General features: G+C 43.0%; 1 protein-coding gene across 13 annotated transcripts in view; it reads left to right on the top strand.

Moving 5' to 3' along the window:
- Positions 1–27,935, top strand: part of prom1a (prominin 1a) — a 123,432-nt gene that overhangs the window by 84,561 nt on the left and 10,936 nt on the right. For 7 of the 13 annotated variants that reach the window (XM_082955862.1, XM_082955858.1, XM_082955857.1 and 4 more), the window contains 19 exons: positions 194–257; positions 553–642; positions 3,383–3,406; positions 6,335–6,564; positions 6,743–6,817; positions 7,197–7,260; positions 7,530–7,689; positions 9,175–9,327; positions 9,551–9,674; positions 9,791–9,894; positions 10,806–10,890; positions 12,147–12,293; positions 16,246–16,317; positions 21,564–21,656; positions 22,581–22,598; positions 23,447–23,500; positions 23,664–23,744; positions 23,829–23,897; positions 24,230–24,319. In XM_082955862.1, coding sequence (XP_082811988.1) covers positions 194–257; positions 553–642; positions 3,383–3,406; positions 6,335–6,564; positions 6,743–6,817; positions 7,197–7,260; positions 7,530–7,689; positions 9,175–9,327; positions 9,551–9,674; positions 9,791–9,894; positions 10,806–10,890; positions 12,147–12,293; positions 16,246–16,317; positions 21,564–21,656; positions 22,581–22,598; positions 23,447–23,500; positions 23,664–23,744; positions 23,829–23,897; positions 24,230–24,319 — 1,797 coding nt within the window. The remainder of the gene's footprint in view (positions 1–193; positions 258–552; positions 643–3,382; positions 3,407–6,334; positions 6,565–6,742; positions 6,818–7,196; positions 7,261–7,529; positions 7,690–9,174; positions 9,328–9,550; positions 9,675–9,790; positions 9,895–10,805; positions 10,891–12,146; positions 12,294–16,245; positions 16,318–21,563; positions 21,657–22,580; positions 22,599–23,446; positions 23,501–23,663; positions 23,745–23,828; positions 23,898–24,229; positions 24,320–27,935) is intronic. The other 6 variants (XM_082955859.1, XM_014211862.3, XM_045723860.2 and 3 more) reach the window with 3 other exon arrangements.

Raw genomic sequence — 27,935 nt, 5'->3', positions numbered from 1 at the left:
TAGCTGCAATGACAGTATTTCTGTAGGTGTGCACACAAGGCTAAGTAGAGAATGTAAGAGATGGTTATATTAAATCTATATTGTATGCTTCTCAAGGGGTGCGTGCGTGCGTACATAGAGTAATAATCTCAGACAAAAAAACAGACTCATGTGTCTCAATTTCTGTAACTTTTTTCTGCTCTTTTTTTCACAGCAAATTGATTACCTAATAGCACAATTCGCCACTGCCAAGAACAAAGTCATTTCTGACTTAGATAGTAAGTACAGTGCCTGAGGCCACGTCTCCATATTGTCTCTGTTCAGTCTACTGCACAAAACTATGAATCTATGGCCATATCACGTTAACAACATATTGAACGTTAAGTAGATGCATAACAGAGTTGTGGTCAATTTCTTTTCAATTCTGTCGATTGAGGAAGTCAACTGCAATTCCAATTCTTCTCCATTGCTTTTCTGTGAGAGAAATTGGAATTTTAACTTCTATTTATTCCTGAATTAAAATGGAATTGACCCTAACCCTAATACATAATGATGCTATTTCCCCATCCTCAGATGTGGGTCCTCTGCTTGGAGGGAAGATTCATGAGGAATTAGGAAAAGAGGTCTGTCCTGCAATGGACGGCGTGCTCAGTATGGCTGGTGGTACGTCCTGTACTTATGATATAATTTCCTCTTTCAGACCGATGCTGTAATTGTTTTTATTCTCTACCACACTGAAAATGCTGCCCTGAAATTGGACACAAGTTATGAGGATCTTTTAAGAATACCCTGAGTGTACAAAACATATATTTTTTTATTTTACCAGGTAAGACCCATTGAGGTTAAAAAACTATTTTGCGAGGGCGACCTGCAAGAAAGCCAAACAGGGAAATAGCAGCATGTACATAAAATATTACAAAAAAATACAAATACACACATAAGACAAAGTGTCACAAGTTGCAGATACTGTAGAAGATTCCAAATAACTGCAATTATCAAAAACAAGTCGCTTCGATCAGAGTCTTAAAAACAGGCAAGGACACTAACTCCTTAACTTGAATATCTTTTGAAGCATGCGCCAGGATGAAGGGGCATTATGGGAAAAAGAAGGCTTCCTCATCTCAGTTCTAGCCTTAGGAACAGACAAAGGACAACAGCGACTGTGAACAAAGACTGTATCGAGTGATACAAAGGGAGTTGTCCCATCAATGCTTTGTATACAAAGGTATACCAGGGCTTTAGCCTCCTGGTGGAGAGAAAGGTCCATTGCACCATAGCATGCAATTCACAGTGATGGGTGTATGATCTAGCATTTGTGGTACATTTTAAAGCACCATGATTCACTGTGTCCAGAGTTTAAGGTACTTGCTGAGGCCTGCATATAGACAATATCACCATAATCCAGCACCAATATAAAAATGCTCTGAACAAGATCCTATCTGCCTGACATTAAAGAACAAGATTTGTTCCTAAAAAAAAAAATCTAATTTCAACTTCCGTTTTTTGGTCAAGTTATCAATGCAGTCAACAGTCTTCCCTATATAATTTATATACACCGATCCAATGCTTCAAATCTTAAACCAACCATTTTTAGTCTATACATCAGCAGGGCATGGTCAACAGTGTCGAAAACCTTCGACAAATCAATAAAAAGGGAAACACAGTCCTGAGCATCTACAATATCACCTACAACTTTAGTTACCACAGTAATTGTTCTATGCTTGGCTCTAAAACCGGACTAGAATTGAGATGAAGCTGTTATTATAAAGAAATCCAGCATCCCTGGGGAATGCTTTCGACACATTTTAGAGTACATGCCCTGACGAACTGAGGCTGTTCTGAGGGCAAAAGGGAGTGCAACTCAATATTAGGAAGGTGTTCCTAAGGTTTTGTACACTCAGTGTATATATACAGTGCATTCGGACCCCTTAACTTTTTCCACATTGTTATATTACAGCCTTATTCTAAAATGGATTAAATTGTTTTTTCCCCCTCATCAATCTACAAATAAAAAAATGGAATTATCACATTTACATAAGTATTCAGACCCTTTACTCAGTACTTCATTGAAGCACCTTTGGCAGCGATTACAGCCTTGAGTCTTATTGGGTATGACGCTACAAGCTTGGCACACCTGTATTTGGGGAGTTTCTCCCATTCTTCTCTGCAGATTCTCTCAAGCTCTGTCAGGTTGGATGGAGAGTGTCGCTGCACAGCTATTTTCAGATCTCTTCAGAGATGTTCGATCGGATTCAAGTCCGGGCTCTGGCTGGGCCACTCAAGGACATTCAGAGACTGAGTGCTCTGGAGCAGGTTTTCATCAAGGATCACTCTGTATTTTGCTCTGTTCATCTTTCCCTCATACCTGACTAGTCTCCCAGACCCTGCCGCTGAAAAACATCCCCACAGCATGATGCTGCCACGACCATGCTTCACCGTAGGGATGGTGCCAGGTTTCCTCCAGATGTGACGTTTGGCATTCAGACCATAGAATCTTGTTTCTCATGGTCTGAGAGTCCTTTAGGTGCCTTTTGGTAAACTCCAAGTGGGCTATCACGTGCCTTTTACTGTCTGGCCACTCTACGATAAAGGCATGTTTGATGGAGTGCTGCAGAGATGGTTGTCCTTCTGGAAGGTTCTCTCATCGCCACAGAGGAACTCTGAAGCTCTGTCAGAGTGACCATCGGTCACGATTGCTCAGTCTGGCCGGGCGGCCAGCTCTAGGAAGAGTCTTGGTGGTTCCAAACTTCTTCCATTTAAGAATGATGGAGGACACTGTTCTTGGGGACCTTCAATGCTGCTGAAATGTTTTGGTACCCTTCCCCAGATCTGTGCCTCGACACAATCCTGTCTCTGAGTTCTACGAACAATTACTTCGACCTCATGGCTTGGTTTTTGCTCTGACATGCACTGTCAACGTTGGGACTTAAATAGACAAGTGTGTGCCTTTCCAAATCATGTCCATTCAATTGAATTTACCACAGGTGGACTCCAATCAAGTTGTAGAAACATCTCAAAGATGATCAATGGAAACAGGATGCACCTGAGCTCAATTTCGAGTCTCATAGCAAAGGGTCTGAATACTTATGTAAATAAGGTCTTTCTGTTTTTTATTTTTAATACATTTGCAAAAGTTTCTAAAAACCTGTTTTCGTTCCGTCGTTATGGGGTATTGTGTTTAGATTGATGAGGGGAATTTTTTAAAATCCATTTTAGAATAAAGCTGTAACAGAAAAAACCAAGGGGTCTGAATACTTTCCGAATGCACTGTATATATGCAATATGGAGTAGTATTGTAGTTATTATAGAAGTATCTTGTTACTTAGCTCGTAACATGGCGTACTACGATTTTAATCGCTTAAGTAGACATCCTTTTCTTTCCTTTTTACTTTTTGTCATAAAGTCAAAGTGGAGAGGGCCATTAAAGGTAACAGTAAATAAACCCTGACCTTGTAACCTTGAGACTTCACCCTGGTGTCACTCTTGTGATTGGTCCCCTTGTGGTACTCCTGGCTCTTGAGCCAATTGTAGCCTGGTCCAAGATCAGTTTGTACCATTGGTATGACAATGGCCATAGGAGATGGCAAGACAGCACAAACAGATCTGGGACCGGGCTAAATTACTAGACATCCCTGTGTGTCTACAAAATACAGTGCCAAGAAAAAGTTTGGAATTACCTGGATTTCTGCATAAATTGGTCATCAAATTTGAACTGATCTTCATCTAAGTCACAACAATAGACAAACATAGTGTGCTTGTCACAGCTGTCTTCAGAAATGGACCAAAATGCAGCAGAGTTAGTATTCATCCTTCAATTTAATTGGAAAGAACACTCTACAAAAACAAAAACAAGGAAACTGACAGCCAACAGTCCTGTCAGGTGCAACCACACTAAACAAGAAACAATTACCCACAACCCCAAAGAAAAACACACACTCCTATATAGGACTCCCAATCAAAGGCAACTCAACACACCTGCCTTCAATTGGGAGTCCTAATCACCAACAACCATTCACACACACACAAAAACCCTGTCACATCCTGACCAAAACTAATCCAATTGCTCCCTCTGCTGGTCAGGATGTGACAGTGCTTAAACTAATAACACACACATTATTGTATTTTTCTTGTCGATATTGAATACATCATTTAAACATTCACAGTGTAAGTTGGAAATAGTATGTGAACCCATAGGCTAATGACTTTTCCAAAAGCTAATTGGAGTTAGGAGTCAGCTAACCTGGAGTCCAATCAATGACACGAGATAGGAGATGTCGGTTAGAGCTGCCCTACCCTATAAAAAACACTCACAAAATTTGAGTTTGCTATTCACAAGAAGCATTGCCTGATGTGAACCATGCCTCGAACAAAAGAGATCTCAGAAGAATTGTTGACTTGCATAAAACTGGAAAGGGTTACAAAGGTATCTCTAAAAGCCTTGATGTTCATTAGTCCACGGTAAGACAAATTGTCGACAAATGGAGAAAGTTCAGCACTGTTGCTGCTCTCCCTAAGAGTGGCCGTCCTGCAAAGATGACTGCAAGAGCACAGTGCAGAATGCTCAATGAGGTTAAGAAAAATCCTAGAGTGTCAGCTAAAGACTTACAGAAATCTCAGGAACATGCTAACATCTCTATTGACGAATTTACGATACGTAAAACACTAAACAATAATTGTGATCATGGGAGAACACCATGGAAGAAGCCACTGCTGTCCCAAAAAAAACATTGCTGCACGTCTGAAGTTTGCAAAAGTGCACCTGGATGTTCCACAGCGCTACTGGCAAACTATTCTGTGGACAGATGAAACTACAGTTGAGTTGTTTGGAAGGATCACACAACACTATGTGTGGAGAAAAAAAGGCACAGCACACCAACATCAAAACCTCATCCCAACTGTAAAGTATGGTGGAAGGAGCATCATGGTTTGGGGCTGCTTTGCTGCCTCAGGGCCTGGACAGCTTGCTATCATCAACGGAAAAATGAATTACCAAGTTTATCAAGACATTTTGCAGGAGAATGTTAGGCTATCTGTCCGCCAATTGAAGCTCAACAGAAGTTGGGTGATGCAACAGTACAGCAACCCAAAACACAGAAGTAAATCAACAAGAGAATGGCTTCAACAGAAGAAAATAAGCCATCTGGAGTGGCCCAGTCAGAGTCCTGACCTCAACCCGATTGAGATGCTGTGGCATGATCTCAAGAGAGCAGTTCACACCAGACATCCCAAGAATATTGCTGAACTGAAACAGTTTTGTAAAGAGGAATGGTACAAAATTCCTCATGACCATTGTGCAGGTCTGATCCGCAACTATAGAAAACATTTGGTTGATGTTATTGCTGCCAAAGGAGGATCAACCAGTTATTAAATCCAAGGGTTCCCATACTTTTCCCACCCTGCACTGTGAATGTTTACATGGTGTGTTCAATAAAGACATGAAAACATGTAGTTGTTTGTGTCACGGCTATCAGTGTAGCAGGAAGGGTCAGAGTCAAGGGCAGGAGACGGAGGTCCAAAAACACAGATGTTTATTAACACTGTTTGGAAAAATAGGCAGCCGCAAATAGGCAGCCGCAATACTAATTGACAGCTCCACAGAACGCTGAACTAACAGGCAGCGTCAAAATACGAACAGCCCTTCGAAATGACACAAAACAATCCCGCACGAATACCTGAACAAAAAGGACTAACTAAATACCCCCCCCCACACTAATTACAAACAAGGAACAGGCGCAGACCTAGACAGACAAAACCAAACAACACAGAAACATAGATCGGTGGCAGCTAGTAGGCCGGCGATGACGACCGCCGAGCGCCGCCCGACCGGGGAGGGGCGCCAGCTTCTGTGGATACTGTGACAGTTTGTGTGTTATTAGTTTAAGCAGACTGTGTTTGTCTATTGTTGTAACCTAGATGAAGATCAGATCAAATGTTATAACCAATTTATGCAGAAATCCCAGTATTTCCAAAGTGTTCACACACTTTTTCTTGCCACTGTATTTGGAACTGTACAAACTCACCTTGCGTGCCATCTTAATTATGACTCAATATGAATATATTAAGTTTATGGCCTTCCAAGTTCCAATCTTGCTCCAACAGTGGATTGAACCTGCAACTATTGTTCAGCTGTTCAATTCTAATTGCTGCCCCTGTGTGAATGTGTGTGTGTTTTGTTGTGTATAATCACGGCTAGGGTATGGCTGTGCATGTGTGTGTGTATTTGGTTTGTGTGTGTGTACTTGCGTGTGCATACATTGAGTGTTTTTGTGAATATGCCATGTACATTTGTGTGTGTCTATACTGCACTCTCACACACACTTACTTCCTCTCCATCCTACCCCGTCCCCATCCCAAGCCATGCGGGAGACCAAAGACGCCCTGGAGAACGTGAGTATGTCTCTGGAGGTTCTCCAGGAGGCGACAGGGAAGCTCCACTTCAACCTGAGCCTGGTGCGCTTCAGCCTCAATAGAACCCTCAACGACCCGGGCTGCAGCGACGAGGACTCGGACGCCACCACCGCCCAGCTCTGTCGCTCCATCCGCATCTCCCTGGCACAGCTCCACGTCAGCGCCAACTTCACCCGGGTATGCTGGCACACTTTATTGAAGATGATAATAATAGTCATACAGTAATATTTTGATTTATATAGCAATATGCTATTTGCCATCCGGTCTATTTAAAATGTGTTTTTGCGCATTGTGTGTGCTGCGCTGCCTGAGGAAAATTACGTTGTAAGTGTGTGCTGTCTGTGATGTGCTGCAGTTACCTGATGTGAACAATCAGCTGGAAAGTGTGAATCAATTGATAAAAACGGACCTCAGCAATATCATTCGAAAGGTGAGTCTAGCCATGTTGCAAAAGCTTTAGGTTAAAATTGGAAGTTGTGAGATTTCTTTTTAAATATATGTGATACTGTATCATCAATGCAAACGTGCCTTTCTATGGATGTGGGATCTTAATGACCAGTTTCTCACAGCAGGAAAATAATCCTGCAGCAACAGGAAATGTGAAGTATTGTGTGGATTATAATGAATTTACATTTTTGTTGGGGTTGATACATTTTTAGTTAGGGCAAGTCAAGTCTAACATTTTAAAGTGGAAATTACAAACTTTAGAAGCCTTTTTAAACCTCAAATACACTACAAGTTTGCATTTTTCCTGCAACAACAGGGTCATCAAATTAAGATCCCACACCTGTACTTTCTTCTCTAAACAGGGCTACTCCTCATTCAATGACACTCCAGGCATGGTGAGCGACCAGATGAGGAACGTAGTCGAGGGTGAGTCTCTTTAACCTCATGTAATGCTCCTAAAAAAGCTTCAGAAGAAACTATATGAAGGGTTATATCATTTTGAGTGTTCAACTTTGCATTACCAAATCAGTCATGTTCAGTATGGTATGAATACTCATTGAAGGTAAAGCCCAATAAGACCAATTGCCATATTCCAATTAATGACCTACACCTGAACTGTCTTACCCCAGTACCCCAAAATATAAGGTTGTATTACTCCATTAATTCCCCAATGCCTCTCCTTCCCTCTCTCCCAGGAGCCCGGGGCATGTTGGACATCATCGGCACCAACATCAGCAGCTTCTCCAAGGTGTTCCCTGTACACAGCACTATGGCCAACTTCACCAACTTCATTAGTCACACACACTCCAAGATAGAAGACTCTTACCCCGAGATCGACCAGATGGACTTCTACAGGTACAATCAGGAACTGGGCCTCGATTCACAAACTGGGTGTCCCAAAACGGCACCCTATTCCCTATATAGTGTACTACTTTTGACCAGGGCCCATGAGGTGCTCAGAGTTTAGGACAAGTAAAGGTCTGTTTTTACTGAATATCATCTGGAGTTATTTCATCATTTAAAGCAGCAGAGGTCACTGTGACATAATGTAATAATGAATCAGGAGTTTGTTCAGTCAGTTATCTTTTAAGTATACCCTGGACCTGAGCACGCATACATGGCCTCCTGTGTTGCCCTCTTTGACCAGCTGTGATTATTACACACATTACATTTGATTGAGCCCGGAGATAGGGAAGCTGCGTTTCCGCGGCGTGCCCATGGAACCTTCAGGCCGCGACAGAGAGCATTGTGATGCAGCCAGCATTTTTCACGCCGCGGGCGGGAGCAGGCGGTCGGACAGACAACTTGGGATGAAAATATCTTTGTTGCTGCTTCAAGTTCAGCCTACCTCTCCTCTCTTTTGTTGGGCGTGCGAGATCAAATGTGCGTATGTGTGGTATCAGTGAAGTAGGCTGCATATGCGGAGAAATGTACTTCCTAATGGTAGGCTGTAGGTCCGACATTGACTGGAAATAAATACCCTATTGATAACGCATTTATTTGTGCCTGCAAATCTGTATCTATTGTAGTTTATTAAGAGCACCTATTTGTCGCAATGTTCACAAATGAATAGCCCAATTTTTGTTGCTTCAAGTTCAATAGCCTACCCCTCCTCTCTTTTGTTGTGTGTGCGAGATCAACTGCATGTATACACAATGTGCGGTCTCAATAAATAGCCTGTCGGCTGCATGGGCGGAGAAGTACGGGCCACGGGGCAGTTGTCGTTCCAAGGAAATGACCTTCCTAAATAGGATAGGCTATAGTTTATGCTCCGACGTTGACTGGAAATAAACATTGATAACACATTTATTTTACTCTGTCTGCAAATCGTGCCGCTCCTAAAAGTGATGCAAAACGTAGCTTAAGTCTGGTGCGCTCCTATTCTAATATCACCCCAACCCTTTCAAACTACTGTAGGTCTAGCCTATTGGCTGATATAGCCCAATAATACCAATAGCGTAATATAATTGGCCTAGTGTGAATCTCTGGTAATTTAACCTATTTATTAGGCTATTTTTGCATTTTTTGATCTGGCTTAAGGTGGCAAAATTGCTGAGACTGGGGCTGCAAAGCTAGCAGCATCACATACACCTAAAATAACATTGCGGGACTACGGTCAGGTTTGGGACCAGCTCTTGTGGGAGCGGATGGGAGTCGGACAAGAAGTTAGCAGGAGCCGGCGGGTGCGGTAATGAATAGCTGAGGGAGCGGGATGAAGAAATCAATCCCGTGCAGACCTCTACCCGGCGACATAGACATAGTCTGCAGCTCCATCGTTATCCTAATGTAGTGGTTGGTTGTTACTTGTTATGGTGTACTGACTCCAGGGTTCCTCTCCAGGTGGATTTGCTGTATTGGCCTGTGCTGCATGGTGGTTCTCATCCTTGCTTTCAACTTCCTGGCCATACTGTGTGGCACCGTAGGATATGACAAGCACGCCTCCCCCACCACACGGGGCTGTGTCTCCAACACCGGCGGCACCCTGCTCATGGCGTGAGTAGTAGGCTGGCAGGCTGTACAATTGGCTCATTCATCCCCCCCTCCTCTCCCCTGTAACTATTCCCCAGGTCGTTGCTGTAAATGAGAATGTGTTCTCAGTCAACTTACCTGGTAAAATAAATGTAAATTCTGGCCAGCTGACTGGCTGTCTCTCTGGCTGACTGGCTGGTTGGCTGGGCATCTGTCTGTCTATCTATCTATGTGTGTCTCTCCACAGCGGTGTGGGCTTCAGCTTCCTCTTCTCCTGGATACTGATGGGAGTGGTGACCGCCACCTTTCTGGTCGGGGGCAACGTGGAGAAGCTGGTCTGCGAGCCCTTCCATACCAAGCAGCTCTTCAAGGCAAGTCATGATGTGATAACTCTTAATGTGAGACTGTCTAGGTATTGTAAAGGGTCTTGCTGTATAATAATGGTTGAGAAACTGAATGATGGTTTTACTAGTCATTTGTGTCCCAGGTTTTGGACACTCCTCACCTGGTGAACCCTGAGTGGAGGAACTTCATCCCAGGGTACATGTACAATGACTCAGACCTGGATCTCACAGTGGAGAGTCTCTACAGGTAATACTTTACAGGATGTATGTACCACTTCCTGCTGGGGATTCATCTGTGTGTTTTTTTTAGTGATGGTTTATGTTTTACATAGACCTGCTGGAGAACTATATTGATTACTTATGAATAGAACTAGATGATAACACTAGGTATTTCTGTTTTGTGGTATTGTTTGATGGGAATAAATGTCACAGGATGCCTGTGTCAATATTCTTTCTCCTCACATTCTCTCTGACATTGCTTAGTCAATTATTTAAAAGATTGAAACTAGGGAGAGGGATTTAATACTTGAGGTTTCTTTCCGGCCTAGATTTCATCAACTTTCATCATCTCTCGATTAGAACAGCCAGCAAATCTGTGTTGTGAGACCATCACGTTGTATTCCCTATTAGAAACAGGGGTTTTCGAGCCCTAGTTGCTGATCGGCTGAAAGCCATGGGATATATGACTATTTATTTGACCTTTATTTAAATAGGCAAGTCAGTGACGGCTTAGGAACAGTGGGTTAACTGCCTTGTTCTATACTATATACTACTATACTATATTTGCTTAAATCTAGTATAGTTGCCTCAGCTACTCCTGCCTAGTCAAAAAGTGACCCATGAGATAGTGTGTACAGACATGACCATAGGAATTCCTTTACTCTTCCCCGCGTGTGACACTTGAATGTGTACAAATGGGAAACGTTGGCCATGCTGACTTGATTTATTGCTTTGGAAAAGCTCTCTATGAGTGACCTGTGAGTACACTGCTTATAAAATGACTGGAAGGCAGCAATACAGAGTTAAGGAGAGTGTATGAGGTTCCAAATGTATTCGCTGGATGGCGGCAGAGAGAGCAAGCTAACCAAAAAATGTGTGAATGGACATGTGATGATGTTGAATTCTCTCTTTTCTCCCTCTCTTGTTCTCCTCTCTCAGTAATTGCAAGGAGAACAGAGGTATTTACTCTGCCATGCGCCTGGACAAAGTCTTCAATGTCACAACCTTCCTAAACTCAAGCCTGGTCAGTATTCACTGTACTGCATTCTGCGTACCTGTGCATGAAAGCCACACACTATAGTCAAACTCACACATAGTCCGACCTGGGTTAAATACCAAATACTTTCTAATACTTGAGCTTGGTTTAGCTTGCCGGGTACAATGTAACCAACGCAACAGTCAAAATGAAAAGTGCAAACTCCGCCCACCCTGCACACTGAGGCCTGAAGAGTTATGTCAGCTCGTTGAGTGAATTCAATGCCTAGGCTTTAGCTCAGCAGGCAAACACAGTCTTGCGGTGTGCAGCAGACCCAGGCGATTACAAACAGGCTAACACTCTCTATTTCCTAATGGTGATTCATTAACATTAGCTAAATGAGTTATCCTTGCCAAAACAAAGAGCAGGCTAGTGATCTGTAGCGCTAGGATTCCTTCACCATTACCTCAGCTTGTATCATTGGACTTCCTTGACGTGATGCCAGTCCTGTCTAGTGTCAACCAAGCGGACCATTCTGTATTAGTCAGCCAGCTGGCAAGATTATCTTGCTTCTGTTATTGTACGGACTAGCAATAGAGCTGAGCTGGCTAGTGTAGCCTAAGTTACAGTACATTGCACAAATTGGCTGTATTTCCAGTTCTTCCTATGTTCATTTTCGTGTCTTTTTTTATACTGATTTCACTTGCAAATTTTTACATGGAGCACATTGAAATATAATGATAACGTATTGTCATATTTTTTTATTTGAATGCTACAGCCTCTGGTTTTTAATGAGGTTCTTTGCTGCTGAAGATTTGTGTCGCTTGAGGCTAAAAACAAACTCCTCACTGTATTTTTTGGTCCAATTATACCAGTTTAAAAAACAAAATGAAACGAAAACAGGCCGTCCTAATCTATACTTTGTATCAATGAATGGGGTTGCCTAGGACGACCCTCTGCGAATTAAGAATTTGAATGGGGCTCAATGTAAAATTTATGTTGCCAGAGTAAGAGAGTCTTTTACCCCAACACACACAAATCAAAAACAAAGGGGTTTGCGTAACACTGGCTGGTCTAACGTGTAAACAAGTTTGTTTTTAGCACAATTTTGTTCTAGGCTTGTCTCTGAAATAGTGGTCTCGACCATAGAAGTCTATTTCTATTCCATTTTAATGGTCTATTTATATGGCGTAAACAAACAGACTAGCGCCTGCTTCAGAACACATATGTAGCCAATACATACTTCATTCATAGCTATTGATTATCCTTTTTGTAAACTGACTGTTCTCCCTCTCTGTTTACAGTACACCAAGGAGGTGGGGAAGATGTTTAACAATGTGAAGATTGACCTGAGAGTTATCGTCCTGCTGGAGTCTGAGGGGAAGCAGAACCTCATTGGCTTTTCTGAGACGGGCGTCGACAGGATCAACTACGCAGCCTATCTAGAGGAGGTATTACACTGGCATTGAGGGGGCATCTCAATCTAAAATGACTTTCTCCCCTGGTCTCCTAGCATTAATTTCTATAGTTTAATGTGGCTTCCTCCAATTTTCTTCTCTCCTTTATGTCAAAAGTATGGTGTCCTCCTCTCTTTCGTCTTAATGGTGAGTGGTGTTGTGGTGTTGGAGGGCCAGGGAGGGGGCACTCTTCCCTCTGGTCTAAGGACATCCCAATGCCCCAGGGCAGTGAAGGGGACATTGCCCTGCGTAAGGTGCCGTCTTTCGGGATGGGACATTAAATGGGTGTCCTGACTCTCTGTGGTCACTAAAGATCCCATGGCACTTATCGTGTCCTGGCTAAATTCCCAATCTGGCCCTCATACCATCATGGCCACCTAATCATCCCCAGTTTCTAATTGGCTCACCCCTCTCCTCCCCCTGTTACTCTTCCCCAGGTCGTTGCTGTAAAGTATATTATGTTCTCAGTCAACTTACATGGGAAAATAAGGATAAATAAATAATAGTCTACTTTGGCTTCCTCTCCTAAAAAATTGAAATATACCATTTACATAAGTATTCAGACCCTTTACTCAGTACTTTGTTGAAGTACCTTTGGCAGCGATTACAGCCTCGAGTCTTCTTGGGTATGACGCTACAAGCTTGGCACACTCTGCAGATCCTCTCAAGCTCTGTCAGGTTGGATGGGGAGCGTTACTGCACAGCTATTTTCAGGTCTTTCCAGAGATGTTCGATCGGGTTCAAGTCCGGGCTCTGGCTGGGCCAGTCAAGGACATTCAGAGACCTGTCCCGAAGCCACTCCTGTGTTGTCTTGGCTGTGTGCTTAGGGTCGTTGTCCTGTTGGAAGGTGAATCTTCGACCCAGTCTGAGGTCCTGAGTGCTCTGGAGCAGGTTTTCATCAAGGATCTCTCTGTACTTTTCTCCCTTCATCTTTGCCTCAATCCTGACTAGTCTCCCAGTCCCTGCTGCTGAAAAACATCCCTACAGCATGATGCTACCATCACCATGCTTCACCGTAGACATTGAGGCCAAAGAGTTCAATCTTTGTTTCATCAGACCAGAGAATCTTGTTTCTCATGATCTGAGAGTCTTTATGTGCCTTTTGGCAAACTCCAAGTGGGCTGTCATGTGTCTTTTACTGAGGAGTGGCTTCTGTTTGGCCACTCTACCATAAAGGCCTGATTGGTGGAGTGCTGCAGAGATGGTTGTCCTTCTGGAACATTCTCCCGTCTCCACAGAGGAACTCTAGAGCTCTGTCAGAATGACCATCAGGTTCTTGGTCACCTCCCCGACCAAGGCTCTTCTCCCCCATTTGCTCAGTTTGGCCGGGCGGCCAGCTCTAGGAAGAGTCTTGGTGGTTCCAAACTTCTTCCATTTAAGAATGGAGGCCTCTGCTCTGACATGCACTGTCAAATGTGGGACCTTATATAAACAGGTGTGTGCCTCTAAATCATGTTCAATCAACTGAATTTACCACAGGTGGACTCCAATCAAGTTGTAGAAACATCTCAAGGATGATCAATGGAAACAGATGGACATGAACTCATTTTCAGGTCTCATAGCAAAGGGTCTGAATACTTATGTAAATAAGTATTTCTAAAAACCTGTTTTCGCTTCGTCATTATGGGGTAGATTGCTGAGGATTTTTTGGTATTTAATCCCTTTTAGGATAAGGCTGTAACTTAACAAAATGTGGAAAAAGTCAAGCGGTCTGAATACTTTTCGAGGGCACTGTACCTTCAAGAGGCACACTAGCGTACTCGTACAAAACACAACTCAACCTAAAGATAGTTATCATTTCAGATGCTAATCTGCTTAAAAGCATCCTACAGTAGTGACTTATCTTGGCAAGAAAACTTAAGTTCCTGAATGCAAGAAGAATTTATAAAATAGTAGCCACGGTAGGTATTACAGAAACATCATAATTTAACTGTCAAATCATGCCTTATCTCATTTTAGGATGTACATTTATGACGGGATAACAGAATGGATTTAGCTTCTGTAATGGAAAACCAGGATTTATCCCATCTTTCACTTTTGAGATAAGATAAGAATGACAGGATTTTGTTCTGTAATACGCCCCTGACTTTGATATGGTGATATCTAACAGGTTTAAATAACACAAATGCAAAAGAGTATGATGAATTGCGAGGAACACCAGCAAGATAGTTAAAAAGTCTGATGTACTCGTTTACAATCTGCCTCTGTGGTTATAATGTATAACTGCTCCATTGACTTCATGTAACATACTACAGACATCCCTTTTTGGCTGTACAGTAATGAATGAGGGCCAAGACACTACATATGCACATACAGATGTGGGATCTTTTACCAGGGAGCGGACGGCAGCTGGGGTCTTCCTGTGGTCTTGCTTGGGCATACAGCTTTACATCTGTTAATAGAGTTGGCTACATTTCCAGAATTACAAGCTAGGTAATCGTGTTTGTATTTATTTTGCGGTGAAGGCAACGATTTAACAGCGGCTGTGCTCCACTGCTAAATTAATATTGTGGAAATACTGATGTATCTCTAGAGATTGAATAGTTTATAGCTACTCTTGCCAAAATCACAGTGAGCTATAGACTTGGCAGTTTTCCACCCCTATTTCTCAGACTATTTATACCGAACAAAAATATAAACGCAACATGCAACATTTTCAACGATTTTACTGAGTTACAGTTCATGTAAGGAAATCAGTTGATTGAAATAAATTCATTAGGCCCTCATCTATGAATTTCACTTGACTGGGAATACAGATGTGCATATGTTAGTCACAGATACCTTAAAAAAAGGTAAGGGTGTGGATCAGAAAACCAGTCAGTATCTGGTGTGACCACCATTTACCTCGTGCAACGCGACACATCTCCTTTGCATAGAGTTGATCAGGCTGTTGATTGTGGAATGTTGTCCCACTCCTCTTCAATGGCTGTGCAAAGTTGCTGGATATTGGCGGGAACTGGAACACGCAGTCGTACACGTCGATCCAGTGCATCCCAAACATGCTCGATGGGTGACATGACTAGTGAGTATGTAGACCATGGAGGAACTGGGACATTTTCAGCTTCTAGAAATTGTGTACAGATCCTTGTGACATGGGGCCGTGCATTATCATGCTGAAACATGAGGTGATGGTGGCAGATGAATGGCACGACAATGGGCCTCAGGATCTCATCACGGTATCTCTGTGCATTAAAATTGCCATCGATAAAATGCATTGTGTTCGTTGTCTGTAGCTTATGCCTGCCCATAACATAACCTCACCGCCACCATTGGAGCACTCTGTTTACAACGTTGCATCAGCAAACCGCTCGCCCACACGACACCATACATGTGTTCTGTGGTTGTGAAGCCGGTTGGACGTACTGCCAAATTCTCTAAAATTATGTTGGAGGCGGCTTATGGTAAAGGAATAAACATTAAATTCCCTGGCAGCAGCTCTGGTGGACATTCCTGCAGTCAGCATGCCAATTGCACGCTCCCTCAACTTGAGACATCTGTGGCATTGTGTTGCGTGACAAAACTGCACATTAAAAGTGGCCTTTTATGAAACATGGGACCAACACTTTGCGTTTCTATTTTTGTTCAGTATATGTCTTCTCTATCAGAATCTGTTGAATAATCTGTTGAATTCAGGAGAACATTAAGTTACCAAGGAACACGGTCGTCTTATGGCCTCTTACTGCAGCATGTGTAACTCTTTACTTAATACCGACAGCTATAATGCTTTATGACTTGTTATAAGCGTGTATGAGCCTTTATTGTGTGTTATTATAAGGCTTGTAACATGTTATGCATCTCTATGTTGCACAACAGACTCTATATGGCTGTTATGCAATTGTAAGATGAGAATACATTATAAGGGGTGTCATACATATTTATGGCAAGTGTTATTATGCATAATAACAGCATCATAATGCATTATAATCCTATTTCTGTTCATTTGCAGGTTAACAAAGGGGTGACTCAGGTGGACTTACTGTCGTACGCCAATGAGCTCGAGGCACAGACAGACCTTATGGTGAGAGGAACATACAACAAACCGCCCAAAATCAACACGGCTCCAACCATCCACACAATGTTTTCTCAGTGTACCAGTTGCAAGGCACTTCATTTGATTTACACCACGATCCAAGACAGGGATCAAATGGAACGGAAGTTCAGATCTAAAACTGTGAAAGCTCCATGTGTCTTTATCAACTGCACAGCCTCGCGGCGGTTTGCTGTCGACAAACACACACACACTGAAGCAGTCTGTGGAAGCACTTTTTAATGTTCTGCCTTGCCTTTGGCGGGGATGGAGGCTCACACAAGCTCCCCATTCATGGCCCAAAATGTTGCTGAGTCCAACTCTGGGTCCTCCTACGCCTGCCTTGTGCTCGGGGGCAATGGAGCTAGTTTAAAGTGGTGTTCTGTGGGGGGATATGTGCTTATGCCTGTGCCCCCTAGTATTCATTTGGTGCCCATCTATTCTGGTACTCATTTTTCCTGTTGGCATAGAAAACACACACTCGCTGGACACTGAGAATGGTTCACCCATAGAGCTCCTATACATTACTTGATTCTGTATGTAATTCTGTGGGTTCATATGTCGTTTTTATGCCGCATTACATTCATTGATTAAGGCAGTCTCTTATACTAAGTGGGTCTGTGTAGGTCTGTGCATTGTAGAGTTTTGCACAGATTGCATATTGCTCTAAATATTTATAAATCTATATGTACATGAATGTTTACAACAGGGTATTTGAATGACAACATCTGTGTGTGAGCGCGTGTATGTGTGCGTATGTGTTTGTTCATCGGAACCCGTGTGTTTATATACAGTACCAGTCAAAGGTTTGGACACACCTACTCATTCAAGGGTTTTTCTTTATTTTTATTAGACATCAAAACTGAAATAACACACATGGAATCATGTAGTAACCAAAAAAGTGTTAAACAAATCAAAATATATTTTTGATTTTAGATTCTTCAAAGTAGCCACCCTTTCCCTTGATGACAACTTTGCACACTCTTGGCATTCTCTCAACCAGCTTCACCTGGATTGCTTTTCCAACAGAAGGAGTTCCCACATATGCTGAGCACTTGTTGGCTGCTTTTCCTTCACTCTGCAGTCAAACTCATCCCAAACCATCTCAATTGGGTTGAGGTCGGGTGATTGTGGAGGCCAGGTAATCTGATGCAGCACTCCATCACTCTCCTTCTTGGTCAAATAACCCTTACACAGCCTGGAGGTGTGTTGGGCCATTGTCCTGTTAAAAAACAAATTAAGTCCCACTAAGCGCAAACCAGATGGGATGGCGTATCACTGCAGAATGCTGTGGTAGCCATGCTGGTTAAGTGTGCCTTGAATTCTAAATAAATCACTGACAGTGTCACCAGCAAAGCACCCCCACTTCCTCCATGCTTCACGGTGGGAACCACACATATTGAGATCATCCGTTCACCTACTCTGCGTCTCACAAAGTCTCGGCGGTTGGAGCCAAAAATCTCAAATTTGGAGTCATAATACGTTCAGCAAATCCCCTTATTGTTTGGGATATCTTTAAATGTTTCTTCAGAGGTCATTCAATTCAATATTCATCAATAATAAAAAAGCAGTTTCTGGCTAAAGAACCAGGACTAACAAGGGAAATACATGAACTAATACGATCATCCTGATCAGACAGGTTTTTTACATGGAAGATACATTGGAGATAATATACTACTAGAAATAATGGATCATGAAACATTTAAGAACCCAGGCCTGGTATTTATAGCGGATTTTTAAAAGGCCTTTGATTAAGTAAGGTTGTATTTTATCCATAAATGTCTGGATTTTTTTCAATTTCGGAGACTATCTTATAAAATGGGTAAAAGTAATGTATAGCAACCCCAGTGTAAAATAGTACATAGCAGCTACTTCTCAGAGAGTTTTGAATTATCAAGAGGAGTTAAACAAGGGTGTCCGATGTCACCATATCTATTCGTTATGGCCATCGAAATGCTAGCTATTAAAATCAGATCAAATAACAACATTAGTGGATTAAAAATCCAAGGTTTAAGCTTAAAAACAAAGGTGTCAATGTACGCCGATGACTCAAGTTTTATATTAAGTCCGCAAGCTAGATCCCTGCAATGTCTCATTGAAGATCTAGATAACTTTTCTGGACTCTGGACTAAAACCTATTTATGTGTACAATATTGCGTATTGGATCTTTAAAAAAAATACAACTTTTACATTTCCCTGTAGTTTAGCTGTAAAATGGGCTGATGGTGCAACCACGGAGAGGTAAATACCTGTCTATTTATGGAAAAATTGCCCTGATTAACTCCTTAGTCATATCTCAAATATCTCTAAAAGCTTCACTTATTCAAAACTTTTACTTGAACCCTAAATGGTTCTCAAGTAAATTACTAAGAAAAGCTCATCTGTTGTTTAAAAATTGCCTTTTTGCTTTTGTGCAGATTGCCATGTCTCATTTTCAATTAATTGAAAATGATACTATTTTCAAAGTATCTCTCTTTTTCAAACAAGCATTGCAGAGCTGGCTACAATTTCAATTTCATCCCCCTGAAAAGATAGAACAAATATTATGGCTGAACTCAAATGTGCTGGTTGATAAAACACCTGTATTTATTGGAAAGATGTTGGAAAAGGGTATTTTGTTTTTAAATTATATTGTAAATTAGAATGGTAGAGTTATGTCTTTCATGGAGTTATCAGAATTGTATGGGAAGGTCTGCTCAATCCAAGATTACAACCAATTGATTACAGCATTACCCCAAAAATGGAGGAGGCGGGTCGCAGCGGGAGGAGGTAGGGAACTGGTCTGTCTGCCTAATATAAAGGATCAAAACTGGTGGGGGAATAAAAATAGCATCAATAGGAAAGTATACCAGTTTCATTTGAGGATCAGGATGTTGACAGCGGTGCCATACAGATTGCAAAATAGTTGGGAAGAGATTTTTGATGAACCGATTCCATGGTACAGGGTGTATGAGTTGATAGATAAAATGATGCAAGATTCAAGACTTCAGGGCCTCCCAGGTGGCGCAGTGGTCTAAGGCACTGCATCGCAGTTGCTAGCTGTGCCACTAGAGATTCTGGGTTAGAGTCCAGGCTCTGTCGCAGTCGGAGGCGACCGGGAGACCCACAGGGCGGCACACAATTGGCCCAGTGTCATCCGGGTTAGGGGAGGGTTTGGCTGGAAGGGATTTCCTTGTCCCATCGCACACTAGCGACTCCTGTGGCGGGCCAGGCGCAGTGCACACTGACACGCCCGCCAGGTGTAGTGTTTCCTCCGACACATTGGTGCAGCTAGCTTCTGGGTTAGGTGGGCATTGTGTCAAGAAGCAGTGCGGCTTTGTTGGGTTGTGTTTTGGAGGACGCACGGCTCTCGACCTTTGCCTCTCCCGAGTCCGTACGGGAGTTGTAGCGACGAGACAAGACTGTAACTACCAATTGGATTACACGAAAAAGGGGTAAGAAATAAAAAAGATTCAAGACTTTGTGCTTGTCAGCTAAAATTATTATATCAAATTCTTGCCACCAACAAAATGTTGAATATTTGGGGCATACAATCATCGAAGCTCTGCAGATTTTGTTGTGATGATACAGAATCAATAGACCATTTATTTTGGTATTGCCCTCAGGTAGCCTGTTTCTGGTCTCAGGTTCAGGATTAGCTGAAAATGCATAACATTGGTCTAAAATTCACCCTTGAAATAGTACTGTTGGGAGATCTGGAGAGACCGGGTCAGTCAATTACTAATATACTAATACTCTTAGTAAAAGTATTTATCTTCAACTTGGAATATGTGGATTCTATTCGATTAGATAGATACAAATTGTATGTTGATCATCACAGCACAGTTGAAAGATATGTGGTGCTTAGAAATCCGAAGAGGGTTGAGGTAGTTGGGATGGGATGGGCTGAGGGAAACTGAGGGTTGGGATGTGGAATTGGAGACAAGTGGGAGTGGAGTTGCTGGGCGGGGGATAGAATAACAGATCAAAGTTTTTTTTAAATGAAGTCAAAATAAAACTTTGAATGACACTGAGGGGCAGTGTTGTTACAGTTAATGCTGGTTTGCCTGAGGTTGATGCCGTGCAAGTGTTTGTATACATGCATATACACACACTCTCATTCAATTGCACACATGTGCACATACACGGACACATACGTAAATAGTGCCATACATGCAGTCAATCATATTCAGTTGGCCTTGCTGTTATGAGTTTTGTTGTCCTTCATGTCTTTTGTTTTTTGCATTGTTGTTTTCTGTTTTCCTTTGTCTTTATATTTTTTTCTTTTGTTCATTTTGTTGGTTTCGGTGCATGGAGGGGGTGTCTGGAGCGGGATTATTATTATTTCTTCTCTGTGGGTGTTTCGGATGGTTGAGGGGCAGCTCTTGGGGAACTGTGGGGGGGATCTTGGAGGGATGGTGGCCTGGTGGTTGGAAGCTTGGACCTGTGGCTTGTGGATCGCTGGTTCGGGTCCCTGTTTTTGACCTGGTGGGAGATCTGTCGATGTGCCCTTGAGCAGGGCGTTGACCCTAGTTGCTTCTGTGTGTCGCTCTGGATGGGAGTCTGTTAGATGACTAGTGTGGTGTAGTTGTTGAGAGGCTTCACTGCAAGTATGTTGTATGTTTTAAATATTAAATAAAAAATTTAAACTATTTGGACTCATCAGACCAAAGGACTGATTTCCACCGGTCTAATGTCCATTGCTCGTGTTTCTTGGCCCAAACAAGTCTCTTCTTATTATTGGTGTCCTTTAGTAGTGGTTTATTTGCAGCAATTCGACCATGAAGGCCTGATTCACGCAGTCTCCTCTGAACAGTTGATGTTGAGATGTGAGAATGCCAAGAGTGTGCAAAGATGTCATCAAGACAAGGGGTGGCTATTTTGAAGAATCTCAAATATAAAATATATTTAGATTTTTTTTACATTTTTTGGTTACTACATGATTCCATGTGTGTTATTTCATCGTTTTGATGTCTAATAAAAATAAAGAAAAACCCTTGAATGAGTAGGTGTGTCCAACCTTTTTACTGGTACTGTGTGTGTGGTAGTCTCGAGGTTAGAGCATTGGGACAGTATCCGAAAAGTCACTGGTTCGAATCCTGGAGCCAACAAGGTGAAAAATCTGTTGCTATGCCCTTGAGCAAGGCACATTGTCCAGGGGTGCTGAACAATGGTGACCTTTTGGATACTATTATTATTACTTCTTTCTATGTGTTTATGTTTGTCTACTCTGAACCTCTGTCTGTGTGTGTCCACAGCCCAAGGGGCCCCTCCAGACCTCTCTAAAGGGCCACACCAACAGTCTCCGGCAGATCCACAGTCAGCAGGTCATCCCTATGGAGCAGGCCATGGTAATCAACAATCTATCTTCAATCATTCTTTTTTAGATTAACATCCATGTCTGGGCCCATCAGTGCTCGGCTTCACTAGACTGGCAGAAATGGCCATGGCCCGTAGTTGTGCTCTATCTACCCTTTTAGAAAAAAAGGTGCTATATCTAGAATCTAATAGGTTTCTTCGGATGTCCTCATAGGTGAACCCTTTGAAGAACCCTTTTTGGTTTCAGGTAGAACTCTTTTGGGTTCCATGTAGAATCCTTTCCACAAAGGTTTCTACCTGGAACCAAAAAGGGATATTCTATGGGTCTGTATTGACTGTATCACTCAAATTCTGTAGACTATAGAGCTAGAGAGACATATAGGTATTATTGACCTACAAGAATCAGACCCGGGTCAAACACATGGCCAGATAATTTCAAATAGTTGAAAATGTATGCGGTGCGCTTGATTTATTTGTACGCTTTTGGGAGTACGTATAAAATGGTTTGCTCTTTTGGGACTATTCCATTGGTTGCATTGTACCGGGCAAACCAAACCAAGTGCAGCACATCTGATATATGTATTTGACCCAGGTATCAATGGTTGTGCAGTCAGGACATTAGAACCCTGAAAGACACTCACAGCTAGGATATTGTTACATTCACATGGGCAAATCAATCATATATTTTGCTACACCTCACACAAGTATTTTACTCTTTAAAAGGCATATGTTAAAAGGACCCAACAACATATACTTACATGACATCACTGTAGGCCACATATAATGTGCTTTTCCCAGAATATAATAATATACCCATTAATAGTCAGTGTACTTCAAAGTAATTCCACGAACTGTAATCTTGTTACCAAGAAAGGCTGAGTTTTAGAGGTCTGTCTTATCTTTTTATTTGAATATTTCCCCTTTAACTCTTTTTACTTCAACTAATGGCTACCAAGAAATATGTTAGAGCGAGGGTAAGCATGTGTCTCCACAATGGACCTGTGTTCGTCTTGTAATGTTGAGGGTGATGACATGCCTTGCTCATATCCATATCAAATTATTGATATCATATCATATAATTGATATTGGTGCCCACCACTAGTGTGAGTTGTCCATGTCTCTTGTACGTCGAATCCAAGGGGCTTTCCCTGGCATGCCCTGACCAATACCATGCACTTTCATTCTCTTTCAGGTCAGGATATTTAGTACAGCATGCTGATTCAGACCTGAATGTCATGATTGATTTTGCATGAGCATGATTGGGTCCGTTACATGCCTTGTAAAAAATAAATCATTCATAATATGTAGATTAGTCTGTCTGTAATTGTTAATCCTGTAATTATTCTTCAATATTCTGGTGCGTGTGCTGACTAATGACCATGTACGTACTGTATACTGGGACCAGCATGGAGTTTGTCACTTTTTACGTGTTCCACATACAGTATTAATCATCACGAGCGGTCTTCACGTGTTCAAATAGTATTGAAAAAAATGTATTACGAATTCATGCGAAAGCACTTTAATTGGGGTTTTGACATATTTTGCAGCACATTTCTCATGACCAAAATCCACATGAAATGGCGTTGTTGTTGTGTTGTTGGAGTATCCTACCAGTGGGAAGCATGCTGCTCTTCTTTCCCGCCCATATGTGTTGTAACAGCAGAACCGTATCGTCAAGCATCATGGTGATGCTTGTGCCTGTCTCACCCCCCTGTGTTTCAGTGGTGTGTGTTTTAGGGGTTATTAATGACCTCATGTCTCTAAACCCTGACCTTTTAAATCTCTGGGGTGTTAACATGTGTTGTGCATTTCCCCTTTAAAGAGTATGCTGAACCAGAGCATCAGACTCCTGGAGAGGACGGCCTCAGACCTGCCGGTAAGTGGGCCTCCTACGAATCATGTGCCCCAACAGTTCACGCTGACTCAATCAACATCAAGCATTCGTAGTACATCCATAAACACTTAACAAAGACTCCGTAGCAGCACCATAGACTCTTATGAAAGCTTCTTGAGCATTATTTTTGCTCTGTTCTTTCCAGAACAAAGTCGCCGATGTACTGGCGACCATCGAAGCGGCGCAGTATCTCATCTCCCAGAATGCAACACATGTCGTCAACCAGGTGATTACTATGGCTTCCCAGTAATTGTTTACATTTCAATGCTACAATAAAACTCAGCTAACATATTATTCCTCTCTCCGTTAGGAAACGGAAAAGTACAAGCAAACCATTGTTGGTTATTTCAGGCAATACATAGAGTGGGTCAGGACTTCTGTAAGTATTTGTGTCCCAACAGTTTGTTAATGCCTTGGTTTTCCCCCCTGTAGCATAAGAAGGAAATTAGATATAGCAGAAATATTGCATCTCTTGTCATAAATTACAGTCTTACTGTTTGAACAGAATGCTTCTCACAACTTAATTGAATTGTGCCAAAAGTGACAGTGCTGCTGACTTGTTTTCAATCAACTTAGTCATCAATCGTGAATTGTTCAAGTGTAAAGCTATAACGTCCCTTCATTTTCCATAAATTCCAACCGACAACTTTCATAATTGTTTGCCGATGGTATAACTGTAACATATGCTCTTTGTTTGCATGGTTTACCCAGCTGACCATGGAGGTAGCGGCCTGCAAACCCTTCAGCAACATCGTGGACACAGTGGAGATTGTAGCCTGCAGCTTCTTGGTTGACTCATTGGTAACTAAAAACGCAATATAAGGGATCCTTTTAAAACATGCATGCCTGAAACGTCTGTTGGGCCGTTGGGGTGCAGACAGGAAGGCATGCAGGGCCTAACTTGAAAGGGGTGAGGGGGTTGGAGGTTAGTCTCTTGAGAGGGTTCACATGTCATTGTACCAGTACAGTATGTTTTATTTAAAAATATATATATTTCACCTTTATTTAACCAGGTAGGCTAGTTGAGAACAAGTTCTCATTTGCAACTGCGACCTGGCCAAGATAAAGCAAAGCAGTTCGACACATACAACAACACAGAGTTACACATGGAATAAACAAAACATACAGTCAATAATACAGTACAAAAAAAAGAAAAAAAGTCTATATACAGTGAGTGCAAATGAGGTAAGATAAGGGAGTTAAGGCAATAAATAGGCCATGGTGGCGAAGTAATTACAATATAGCAATTAAACACTGGAATGGTAGATGTGCAGAAGATGAATGTGCAAGTACAGATATTGGGGTGCAAAGGAGCAAGATAAATAAATAAATACAGTATGGGGATGAGGTAGGTAGATAGATGGGCTGTTTACAGATGGGCTATGTACAGGTGCAGTGATCTGTGAGCTGCTCTGACAGCTGGTGCTTAAAGCTAGCGAGGGAGATATGAGTCTCCAGCTTCAGTGATTTTTGCAGTTCGTTCCAGTCATTGGCAGCAGAGAACTGGAAGGAAAGGCGATCAAAGCAGGAATTGGAACGCACTCCAGCAGTGAGATATACCTGCTGGAGTGAGTGCTACGAGTGGGTGCTGCTATGGTGACCAGTGAGCTGAGATAAGGCGGGGCTTTACCTAGCAGAGACTTGTAGATAACCTGTAGCCAGTGGGTTTGACGACGAGTATGAAGCGAGGGCCAACCAACGAGAGCGTACAGGTCGCAGTGGTGGGTAGTGTATGGGGCTTTGGTGACAAAACGGATGGCACTGTGATAGACTGCATCCAATTTGTTGAGTAGAGTGTTGGGGGCTATTTTATAGATGACATCGCCGAAGTAGAGGATCGGTAGGATGGTCAGTTTTACGAGGGTATGTTTGGCAGCATGAGTGAAGGATGCTTTGTTGCGATATAGGAAGCCGATTCTAGATTTGATTTTGGATTGGAGATGCTTAATGTGAGTCTGGAAGGAGAGTTTACAGGAGAGTTTACAGCCATGTTCACACAGTCATGTGCTGCGCTCTGCTAAAATATGTGATGTGTGGGGGCACACACTGTACATTCTACTGGCATGGGTCCACACAGCTCCCTCAGTGTTCTCCTCCAAAACCCCCTAGCCAGCCAGGCCCAGAAGACAAGGCGGGTTCTTTCTGAGGGCCCCAGGTTTTAGCGGACGCTAATGGCATGATATAATGAAGGCTCAGGCGAGATACAGGGTCTATGTGTGTGTAAGGTGAAGGGTCTGTAGTGGAGATGGGTGGGGGTAGGGAGTTTGGGGGTTTGGGAGGTAAGGGAGGTGCCGTGACCCTCAACAGAGCTCCATCAGACAAATGAGGCCCTCTTTCGATCACCCCATCAACCCCCTCCAATCGCACACATAGACACGTCACCCCCAACCTCGCCTGACTTAGAACATACAAGTCAGGCCCTGGAATCCAGCACATAATCAGTGAGAGGTAGTTAGACCTGGCAGTGCACAGTGAGGCACCCTACAGAGTGCAGCAAAGACAAAGAGTCGAGAATGAGAGAGAGAGAGAGAGAGACGAAGAGACTAGAAGGAAATGAAAGCCAGCCTTACATAATCTCGACGTCTGCCCCTCTGTCCAGTCCGCATGGGGCCTTGTTACCAACACGGTCCCAATGGCAGGAAGCATCTCTATGAAATGAAACAAATAGCCCCTCCTCCCTTCCGTCACTTAGAGCCCACATAGGTTCCAGCGCCAGCTAATTGACTTGGACTGCTAACAGGATGTTTCTGGACACACCGTACGGACCAAAGCGCTCAATGGGTAATTTTACTAGTGTCCCGGAGCAACAGAGCAAAGGTGCATATCAGTGTGGATGACGGATCACCAGCTCAAGCTGAACCTCGGCAAGACGGAGCTGCTCTTCCTCCCGGGGAAGGACTGCCCGTTCCATGATCTCGCCATCACGGTTGACAACTCCCTTGTGTCTTCCTCCCAGAGTGCTAAGAACCTTGGCGTGATCCTGGACAACACCCTGTCGTTCTCCACTAACATCAAGGCGGTGACCCGATCCTGTAGGTTCATGCTCTACAACATTCGCAGAGTCCGACCCTGCCTCACACAGGAAGCGGCGCAGGTCCTAATCCAGGCACTTGTCATCTCCCGTCTGGATTACTGCAACTCGCTGTTGGCTGGGCTCCCTGCCTGTGCCATTAAACCCCTACAACTCATCCAGAACGCCGCAGCCCGTCTGGTGTTCAACCTTCCCAAGTTCTCTCACGTCACCCCGCTCCTCTGCTCTCTCCACTGGCTTCCAGTTGAAGCTCGCATCCGCTACAAGACCATGGTGATTGCCTACGGAGCTGTGAAGGGAACGGCACCTCCATACCTTCAGGCTCTGATCAGGCCCTACACCCAAACAAGGGCACTGCGTTCATCCACCACTGGCCTGCTGGCCCCCCTACCTCTGAGGAAGCACAGTTCCCGCTCAGCCCAGTCAAAACTGTTCGCTGCTCTGGCACCACAATGGTGGAACAAGCTCCCTCACGACGCCAGGACAGCGGAGTCAATCACCACCTTCCGGAGACACCTGAAACCCCACCTCTTTAAGGAATACCTAGGATAGGATAAAGTAATCCTTCTAACCCCCCCCCCCCCCCCCCCCTTAAAAGATTTAGATGCACTATTGTAAAGTGGTTGTTCCACTGGATATCTTAAGGTGAATGCACCATTTTGTAAGTCGCTCTGGATAAGAGCGTCTGCTAAATGACTTAAATGTAAATGTAAATGTGCAGCAACACAGGAAAGAGCCTGTAAGTGCTCCTATAGTGCTTCCAGTCTTTCCTCTGTACAGTAACTACACACAACTGGGTTTCCACACTAAAAGTTCATACAGTAGAGAAGGGTCAGCAGCAGCACAGTGTGTCTGGCAGGGATGGAGGAATGGAACTACTTACCTAACATGGTGACAAGAGTAAAGCTGTGACACTTTGACTATCAGTGTGATTGGCGCAGAGCCAAATGAATCCCGACAGTGTTCATTCTCGTACAACGGACCGTGGGGCTGTTACGGGCTGTTATGTCATGGCTATGATTACTTCATGTCAGATCATGTGAGCAGAGTTAAGTGGTTAGAAATCCCACTCGTCGCTCCAGTGCTCCATGTGCTTTCCTACCGCTCCGCTAAAAACTGCCCTGTGCTCACAGGAAAGAAAACTGCCGCTCCAAATTCGCACCGTTCATTAAAATCAAACAATTTAACCAACACCTATCTATTTTTTTGACTACCTGGACCTACCAATTGTTTTTGAAGTATTGAAATGAAACCATATGGATTTTAATGAAAAGTATTTGAATAAACATGAAAAGGTGAATGTAAGAAGCAAACATAATTTAAAATAGGCTACATGTCATATTAAACAGCATATACACACTCTTAATAGGTCAGGAGCCAGACAGG

The sequence above is a fragment of the Salmo salar genome, chromosome 09, assembly GCF_965601325.2.
Source record: "Salmo salar chromosome 09, fSalSal1, whole genome shotgun sequence".
Taxonomy (NCBI): Eukaryota; Metazoa; Chordata; class Actinopteri; order Salmoniformes; family Salmonidae; genus Salmo; species Salmo salar.
The sequence above is the reverse complement of the archived record's forward strand: the minus strand, read 5'-3'. Positions and strand labels throughout refer to the sequence as shown.